Source organism: Triticum urartu, chromosome 6, assembly GCF_003073215.2.
Source record: "Triticum urartu cultivar G1812 chromosome 6, Tu2.1, whole genome shotgun sequence".
Lineage (NCBI taxonomy): Eukaryota > Viridiplantae > Streptophyta > Magnoliopsida > Poales > Poaceae > Triticum > Triticum urartu.
The window spans coordinates 418,891,389-418,901,162 of record NC_053027.1 but is presented as its reverse complement, the minus strand read 5'-3'; the positions used below and the strand labels follow the sequence as shown (position 1 = coordinate 418,901,162).

Here is a 9,774-nt window from a genome sequence, read left to right as displayed (position 1 = left end):
CATTCAGATGTCTGTAATCAATCACTATTCTCCAAGTGCCCTCTTCCTTTTTCTTGACCAGCAACACAAGAGAAGAGAAGGCACTGTTGCTATGTATGATCATCCCTGAGCCCAACAGTTCTTTGATTTGTTTCTCCAACTCATCTTTTAGATGTGGAGCAATCCTATAAGGTCTCACAGATACTGGTGTTGCTCCAGGAATCAGTGTAATAGTATGATCTTTCAGTCTTCTGGGTGGTAATGTGGTAGGAGTTTCAAACACTACATCATGCTTATCCAACAACACCTGCACTTTTGGATGTTTCACTTTTTCTTCTACAGGCCTGATTAAAGAAATAGAGAACACTGTAACAGCAACATCTTCAGGCAACAATCCTTGCAAAGTAACCACTGTACCCTGATAAGAGAAGGACATCCACTTCTACACCCAATCCACTTGCATAGGACTATGCTGAGCAAGCCAGTCCAAACCAATGATTCCATCATAATTGGCCAAAGGTAACAGTCTAAAGGTAGTAGCAAACTCTGCCTGACCACAGCTCCATGAACAGTGTTTCAACACAAAATCACATTGCAGTGTGCCCCCACTAGCTACAGTCACTGACACAGGAGTATGTGACTGAACATTAGTTAATCTATGTTGCAAGTTACTATCAATGAAAGAGTGTGTACTGCCTGAATCAACCAAAAAATTAGTTCCATGCCTTGTATCTCAATCGAGCTGCAGAGTTGGTGCACTAGATTGTCTTCCTACAACAGCAGTAGACAAGTGCATACTACACACATACATTTGATCCTAATCCTGATCACTACTACCAGATGGCTTTGATTCTTCTGACTGAATATGATCAATAAGCTCCTGAACTATATGCAACTGGACTGACGACTTGCATACATGATCTTTAGACCATTTTTCAGCACAAACAAAACAAAGGCCCTTGGACTTACGAAAATTTCTCAGAGCAGACCATTTATCTTCAGTCTGAACTGGTTTCTAACGTCCAAGCTACGTTTGTCTTCAGAGCTATGATGCTTATAAGGTGGCAGTGGCAATGGCATAGGCCTCGATTTAGCAACAGAGACATGATTAATAGGTGTAATGCCCTCACCCAACTCCTCATGCAACGGGGCTAAATCATACGCTGCATCGAGATCACGTGGTTTCTGCAGAGCTACAGCAACACGAACACCAGGTTTGAGTCCATCCAGGAATCTGGTAGTGTAATGCAGTGAATTGGGTGGCTCTTCATACGTAGACAGTTGATCACATAAGTCAGTGAAACGCTCTACATAATTAGCTATGGATGATGTCTGAGCTATCTGGAACAACTGACGCAACAGCGTCTGATGCTGATTACGACCAAAGCGGTTCTGCACACTCTGACAGAATTCAGACCAACTTGCCTGCGGTTGACGACGCTACATAGACTCCAACCAATGGGCAGCAGCACCCTTGAATTGAGCCGTAGCCAGAGAAATCCATCAATGAGTTGGAGTACACCACAACCGGAACTGATCTTCGCAACGCGTTTGCCACAGATGCGGATTGGCTCCATCAAATCGCGGCAATTCCAGGCGAGCACCAAATGCAAACGAATCAGCAGCATCAAAGGAATTCGACACTGGACCCAGAGAATGACAGAATGGTAAATTGGACTCTCGCGCACCTCTGGCCGGAGGAGGGACATAAGTATTATGCACCTTCCCCCGGTGGTCGTGGTCGAAACCGAGGGAATCAGTCGGGGCACCGTCGTGACCATTCCCAGCCACGCACGACGGTGATGGATCTTCATGTCACGAAGGGCTCCCCTTTGACTGGTCGCCGCGGATCTGCTGCAGCTCCATCAACAGCTCGTCGCGGACCCTGCCCACCCTCTAGGAGAGCAAGCCGTCGAGGGTCGTGGTATTCGTAGACGCCGCGCCCATCCTCCGTCCGCTTCTCCATCGCCGCCGCTCGCCGTCGATCTCGCCACCGCGTCTTATGATGATGTTGGGGAAGCGCCAGGACCGCCGAATCTGATACCAAGTGTAAGCGTCGCGATCGATCTATGAAGAGAAACTAGGGTTCATGGCGAAATGGGGAATTCGGGAGCGTGCTTTTCCTTCCAACCTCCCTCACTGCTACAGCTGGATTACAATCGGCCGTAGCCGCCGTCCAAGTCCAAGCCAAGTCAATTTGAATGTTACAGAGTTGTATTTAACTACCGAGTCCACTCTGGGCCGCCGTTCCACCCGGGCTTCGTCTTGGAATCGTATTGACTACGTCTTCAAATGTATTGTGTTTATGCGATTATGGGCCATCATGGAAACTGAGGGACTCGAACAATATGGACGTGGCAGTTCAGCTAATTAGGGAGATCTGGGCCATCATGAGGACGGACAGCTCCACCTCCAGGCCCTACTTTTCCATTTGTTCCGAGTCTCTGTACTCGTTTGCAAGCTCTATCCTATAGTCATTGCTGCCATGTGGTGTGGAAGTGTTAGACCTTTTTACTTGGTTGCCTTGTTTAAGGCATTATTAGTTTAGGGTCGGGGCACATCTTGAGCCTGCGTTCTTAAAGAAGAACTATAGTACTCCCTCCATTCTTAAATGTAAGTCATTTTAGATATTTCAACAAGTGACTGCATACGAATCAAAAAAGTGAATCCACACTCTAATATATGTCTACATACATCCGTATGTTGTAATCCATTTGAAATGTCTAAAAAAACTTATATTTAGAAACGGAGAGAGTAGTTTTTAAACCAAGAAATTACAAAAGTGAGAAAGGTCCCGTGTTTATGTTATTACCCATTCTAAGAAGAAAACAAAAAAAATCTTGCTAGCACCTGCTTCACTTTTTCCCTTTGTACATTAACTTTTAAAAATAAAATAAATTGTGTTGTTGGGAATATCTTTGAAATTAGACATCTAAAACACATGCAAATAGAAAGGAGAGTCATGACAATATAAATGTTACATGAATCAAATTTATGGTGACTTTGAAGAAGTATTTGGATGTTGTGCATCAGAATTGCAGTAATTTTTTGATCAAAGAAAGTTAGGAGAGTGAAATGAATTAGGAATTTCAAAGATTTACTTAGTGAGACTAGAGTCTATGTTTGGCTCCTCCACAAAATGTTCTTGTGCGGGAACAAATTCTTTAATTTTTCTAATCGATAAAGCTAATTTCCTGCCGACTGCTCATTAGTAACAGGCGCGTATGACCTGGCGACCGCTCGATCCGCTCCTCCCGCGCAACAATCGCTCGATCGGTTTTTTTCCCTCTCCCGCGCAACAATTGATCCATTTTTCTTCCAGTTTCGCGCGTGGAAAGAAAAAAAGGCGCTTGCAAGAATCAAACCGGGAACCTGTTGGTTGAGACCATAGCACACTACCAACTGAGCTAACTGTCTCCTCTGATTTTTTATGCAGATTACATGTATTTTATACCTTATTAAATGAGTGGAAAAGAAAAACAACTCGATCCGCTTCTCTCACGTGACAAAACCGGGAGCTTGTGTGTAAATAGCATGGCATTTGACGCATGCGGACCTAGTAAATTATGATGCAAAGACCGTGATAACTTATGGGTAAATAGCACGATTATGCATCGTAGATCTGATAACTTACATACAAATACCATGGTAATTTTGACCCAGAAAAAAAATATTGAAACATATCCCGATAATTTTGTCTAAACAACAGGATATTATACACATCAATTTTGTGTAAATAACACAGTAATTTAGGCACGACCTGATAATATAACAAACACTCGTGGTCACACAATAGAGCCGGTAAGTTTTGACTGGGGAAAATTTAGTGGAAAAACAAACCCCAGTAACTTTTATGTAAATATGATGGTAATATACACACAATAGGGCCGATAACTCGCATACAAACACTACGGTAATTCTTTTAACCCTAGAATGAAAGTTGTTGAAAACAATACCCCCGGTAATTTTTGTGCAAATATCATGGCAATATAAGCAAAACAAAGACGATAACTCACGTACAAGCACCATGATAACCTTTCTACCCCAAAAAATGTTAAATAATCTAGTCCGGTAACTTGTATGTAAATAACATGATAATATAGATACAACAATGTTGATAACTCACGTACAAACATTATGGTAACCATTTGACCCGAGGAAAAATATTGAAAAACAATTCTTGGTAAATTCTGTGTAAATAGGATGGTAATATACACACAACAAAGCTGATAACCCACGTACAAACACCGTGGTAACTCCTTTGACCCCAGGATAAAAGTTGTTGAAAATCATACCCCGGTAATTTCTGTGCAAATAACATGATAATATACACACAACATAGCTGATAACTTTGACTTTGAAAATTTTCTCTTTGGAGAACATAACTCCGAATAACTGTTGTGTAAATGACATGATAATTTATGCACTGCAGCCCTGATAATTTAGATACAAATATGACGGTAATATTTCAACACGAGGGGTGCTTGAAACGTACCCTGATAATTACTATGTAAATAGTATGATAATTTATGTACCGCTGCCATGATAACTTTTGTGTAAATATCATGATTTTTTACAGACTGCAAAGCATAATAATTTTGTACAACACCTACCGTAACTCTGACCCAAGAAAAAATATTTAAAATATTCCCCGGTAACTTATGTATAAAAAGCATCATAAGTTACGTACCAGAGTGTTGATAACTTTTGTACCCTCAAAAAAAAAAACTTGTGTACCCTGGCATGCTATTTACAACAAAGTTACCGGGATATGTCAATAATTTTTTCTATGTTAAAGTTACCATGATGTTGTAAATATTAACAGAGCAGCCGGGCTATCTATATAGGATAAAAAATATGAAAGGAAAAAAAGAAAAATGGTTCGTTTTCAAGTCGCGCTAAGTAGCAGTACAAATACTATCTAACCTCAATCTAATTATTGGCTCAATCTAGACTGGGTGGTTGCAACTATCTTGGTCTGCCAAGAGGTGGTGCGTTCGATTTGCACTTCCGCCAACTTGATTGTTTTTATTGCGCCAGAAGAAAAAAAAGGGAGGTGCGGTGGATCGATTCCCACATGGAGAGAAGTCGTCCGGATCTGTCGCTAACGACCAACAGTCCTTTTCTAATTGGTGTTTTAAAACAAGTCTAAAATTACAATTTAACAAACATTAGGAATTTTAAAGAAAATACTAAGGGCTACAACATGACGCTAAGGTTGAATCATATAGGAAAAATTTCGAAGCATTCGTCATTCGTTTTTACTGCGGTGCTCTCGAATCTCTTGGAATGAATTATTTGTTTTTACTGCGGTGCAATCAAACATACATTGATGCAAATTCAATTATGTAGGGTTCAAATGGACATTGTATGACAATTCTGCATTTTCCTCCTATCAATGAAATGATAAGCGGATCTTTTCCGTATTCGCGAAAGGAAAGCAACTCTGCATTTTCTCTCCCTATTTTTATAATCCTTAGAATCATGCGAAACAAAGAAGCATGACATTCGAGTTCATGTTTAGTTCCTTCACGGTGTACTATTTCACGTAAGATTGCAAAAAAATTTCTCAACAATCTATTCCTCCAAAATATATAATACTTCCAAAATGGTTATTTAATACAGTACGTTGTTCCACACCAGTCGTGCAAACGGACGTGAGCGCCCGGCCTGACAGGGAATTCGCATCACGAGAGGGAGCATCGCAGTGCGGCCGCTGCAACCAAAGCACACTAGTCTGTCCGAACGGAGTATATTAAAATGCGGGGTACGCAAAATTCGAGGCACCTGGCCATGACCTTGCCAAGATAGCTCCAATGGCCAGTAGCAGTACCGTAGAAAGTAGAAACGTTCTTTCAAAGTAACTCGCGCGCCATTCGCTACGCTCTGCCCGTGCCAGGCGGCCAGTGCTGACTGGTGAAAAGGGCCCAAATGCAAATACACAATTGCATTCTTCTCGTGTACTCTTCAGGACTCTTGTGAAGATTTTTGGCTCGCAACCCCGTGGCCTAGTCTACTGGTTCCACCTTGAATGCAGTAGTAATTTGGGTGTCGTAGATGGACGGTAACGGTGCAGTATCAGGGTCCTGTTTGTACCCGATGTGCGGTGGCCATTAATCAGATACGTACGAGTTCGTAGTAGTAATGACGAAGGGCCGTAAGCTGCAACTCCTTGGGTAGATTTGGCACAGGGGATGCTGAATTTCTGATGTAGTGATGTGAAGAGGAAGAGGGGAATTCACGCCATGATACTAGTACCAGACAGAGTATTCTTCTGGAACCATGGGCTTGGCAGCTTCCTAGAAAGAAAAACAAGGCAGCTAGCTAGCTTCTCGCTTCACACCAAAGATAACCAAGCATGGACATTGCCACTTCTGCCTCGCATGATTCAAACAGCTTCGAAAAGCTTTCTTCCCGAGACTCCACTAAAAAGGCGCCACTTCTACGGCAATATCCTAACAGACCAAACCTAAAACCGAAAGCTTAGTAGAGTAGTGGTAATCCCTACACCTAACACGACCTAATAGACTCCTACTGAAACTACTTTCTGATAAGTTCTTTCTAGTAGTAGGGCAACAACTAAATAGAGGACGCCAAGAAAAATCCAGGAGGAGTACGTTACAACAGACTAATCAACGACACGGCCGAAAAAGATGTACACTAGCCGCCGCGGGGAGGGGCGGCTAGAACGAGGCGACGGCCGGCGCGGCGGCGGCCTCGATGGCGACGGGGACGGGGTCCTTCTTGCGGCGCATCTCCAGCACCTTGCGGTGGGAGTTGGAGTGCAGGTTGCCCACGAACGTGGGGCTGCACGCCGGCCGGTACTCCGGCAGGAGCCGCCCCGACTTGAAGCGGACGCCGCAGGCGTTGCACAGCGTCTTGGCGCCCTCCGGCCCCGCGCGCCACTGGGGCGTCTTCTGGACGCCGCAGTGGCTGCACCGCCGGTCGCCCTGGGCGGGCGGGGAGGCGGCGCCGCCAGACAGCTGCGGCGGGAGATGGCTCTTTGGCTTGCGCCCGCGCTTCTTGAGCTTGTGCTTGGACTTCTTGTTCTTGCTCTTGGTGCGTGGCGGTTCGTCGAGGAGGTTGAAGGTTGGGGAGTCCATCAGGAAGAAGGACGACAGGGAGGCCGACGAGGAGCAGGAGGAGCTGGTGGCGGACGACGACGCCGAGTCGGATATGGACGCGCCGGAGAGCGACCACACGGTGGTGCCCCGCGAGCGCTTGCTGCGCTTCTTGGACCTCACCGGCACCAGCGCTTCCGTGGAAAGCGCGCATATGGTCGGGGTCCGCATAGGGTCCACGGCCGGCACAGCGCTTTCCTGGGGCCGGCGGTGCTGCGGTGGCCACGCCGCTGGCGCTGGGAGCTGAGCCGGCGGCGGGAGCTCTGCCTGCGAGTCGTCCATGATACGCGACACCCACTCCAGTTCCTCCGCGTCGTGGGCCTACACAGAAAGCACGCAAAAGAAATGAATAACGCTGGAAACCTAAAATAGCGCCGTCTGGCCGGAAAAAGGGAGAGAAATAAGGTCAAACGTCTTACCGGCAGGTCCATCTCCGGCGGAATAAGCGGCATGAGCTCGTAGGAGACCGCCGACGACCCGTGGGAGTCACTGCATTTTTCCTCCTCCTCGGCCGCCGGCGCCGTCTCGCAGAGAAAGCCGCCGTCCTTGTCCACCTCGCAGAGCTCCTCAAGGTCGAGGAGCTCCTCCACCGAGAAGCCGTCACCCAGCAGCCCGGCTCCCCACGCCGCCGGCCCAGCGACCACGGCGGCCGCCACCTCCTCGGCTGCCTCGCACGGCCTGAGGCTACTCCTCAGCGCGGACATCCTCTCCACCTGAAACCGCACCCACAGAAAGAGCAAACTCTCGTCAGTTCCCGCACGAGAACCACTTCTCTCTTGCTAGAAACCGTCTCACACACACACACATACACACGTCTCAGCACAGAGAGACTATGTATGCTTACCTGCAGGGAGCCGTGGTGGTGTGCGAACGACGACGACGACATGGCGGAGGCGGCCGGAGAGGAGGAGGGGGAAAGGGTAGGGAGGGAGGCGTGGAGGAGGTGAGGAGAAGAGGAAAAGGCAGCAGCGGCAGGGGCGGAAGAGATGAGTGTCTGGTGGGTCATTGAATGGCTGCCAAAGTCCGTGTCCGCAACAAATGCACTGTTGCGTTGTTTTCCCCCCTCCCTTTTTCTCCCGCTTTGCTCTCCCTCAATCACGTTGCTCCACTCCATTTCTTTTTCCTGTCAAGAAAAATAATAGTACCAGTCAATAGTCACATATATATATTCTTACTCCATTCGTTACTATGCTTTTGGATGCTAGTTCCCGGATGAATATATGCTAAAATAATATTTCCTCTGTCTCATAATATAAGACGTTTTCTCACGTTGATGTACTGTCAAAAAACTCTTACATCATGAGACGCAGGGAGTATATATGTACAACTTACGATGGTCTATTAATAAAATATTTAGCTGATAGATGTAATGATACCATTTCACCACTTGACCTGAGTACTAGCTAGTAACAGACACAGGTCACCTTAATAAACGTGTTGCCGAGCATCTCTAAGCTTGACTCACGCCGATACTGCCACTACTTATTTGTATTGGTCTATTTTAAGTGGAGTGATTCTTTTTCTTTTTTTGCGGGAAGAGGGGTGATAATTTGACCCTCTTATCTGACAGTCTCCTTTCCGAAAATACATGTACTCCCCGAAATGAGCGAATCTGGAACAGATTCGCGCACTGCGCGCGGCAGCAGTTTATTCGCCGGGGCAATTTGTGTGATTATATTATTTTGCTTGCAACTTTTGCGTCGGTGAGTAAGCCGGTGGGGGCGATTGATTACTACGGGTTGCACAGGGGCCGGTGTGGACTCGTGATGGGCCTGCGGGTTCCTTTCCCTCTGTTCCTTCGGAGGAAATGCTGTTGCGAAAATCTGAGTTTGTTTGCTTCAGGCGGGCAATAACAATCATGTCAAGCAATGCCGATTGTTGTTTTAGATAGCTACCCGCTTGTTCCAAGCGGTAAGCAATGCCGTTGTGGTGCAAGCATGTTCGGTGTTTATTTGTTGCCATTGTGGTGCAAGCAGCATGCATCGCGTGTGGAATAAATGAAATCACAAATTTGCCTTGCCAAATCGGGTCGACAAACCTTCTACTCCATATTTGGCCGAGTTGTGATCTGTTTGGCTTGTAGGGTATTTAGAACCGTCTATCAAAGTGTATCAGGGTGTACCAAAACACATGAGTGCGCCAAATAGTGTAAACGTAAGATTGCAATGTCATGGCCACTTAAATGTTGTCGTAGTGGATTTGCACCAAAATTTGTTTGTTGCGCCATGAAAAAAGACGGATCTTAACAAGAGCTTTGAGTCAATGAAACCTGTCCTATAATTATAGTGCAGCAGAGTCATGCAGAAAAACTCTTATAGAATACAATGCTACACAAATCAAACAAATTATCAAGAGAAAATCATAATGCTGGTATCCTCTGAAATTACTATCCTAAATGTTAAAAATCTAACGTCAGAATTTTAGATGCGAATCAAAGAGCATCTACATGATCTTCTCAAAGATCTCACAAGATATGAATGTTGCGTGATGCACTTGGATAGTGCATTAGAAATAAACACATTGTTTTTTTGGAGGAATAAAGGGAGATAACGTAGACAAAGATGGGGTGCATTGGATCGCTACAAAATGAGGCTTGAAACACATGGAGGGAAAATTCATAAAGATATTAATCCTACAAACCATTAATAAAAGACTACTATCCAGATGGCCTTCC

The 9,774-nt window shown here is 45.4% G+C and overlaps 1 protein-coding gene across 1 annotated transcript; it reads right to left on the bottom strand.

The window, feature by feature from the left end:
* Positions 1-6,328: 6,328 nt before the first annotated feature.
* On the bottom strand, positions 6,329-8,229 carry LOC125513903 (GATA transcription factor 6-like). Its single transcript, XM_048679113.1, has 3 exons — positions 7,945-8,229; positions 7,520-7,813; positions 6,329-7,421 (listed from the first exon to the last, which is right to left on the bottom strand). The coding sequence occupies exons 1-3, from the start codon at positions 8,212-8,214 to the stop codon at positions 6,663-6,665; spliced, it is 1,323 nt and encodes a 440-aa protein (XP_048535070.1). The 5' UTR covers positions 8,215-8,229; the 3' UTR covers positions 6,329-6,662.
* Between the last annotated feature and the right edge of the window lie 1,545 nt (positions 8,230-9,774).

Excerpts from the sequence above, each read along its gene's own strand:
- LOC125513903 (XM_048679113.1), bottom strand. The coding sequence starts at position 8,214 with ATGGAGTGGAGCAACGTGATTGAGGGAGAGCAAAGCGGGAGAAAAAGG. Across the intron at positions 7,814-7,944 it reads ACCACCACGGCTCCCTGCAG|GTGGAGAGGATGTCCGCGCT; the intron begins GTAAGCATACAT and ends GTGCGGTTTCAG. Across the intron at positions 7,422-7,519 it reads CGCCGGAGATGGACCTGCCG|GCCCACGACGCGGAGGAACT; the intron begins GTAAGACGTTTG and ends CTTTCTGTGTAG.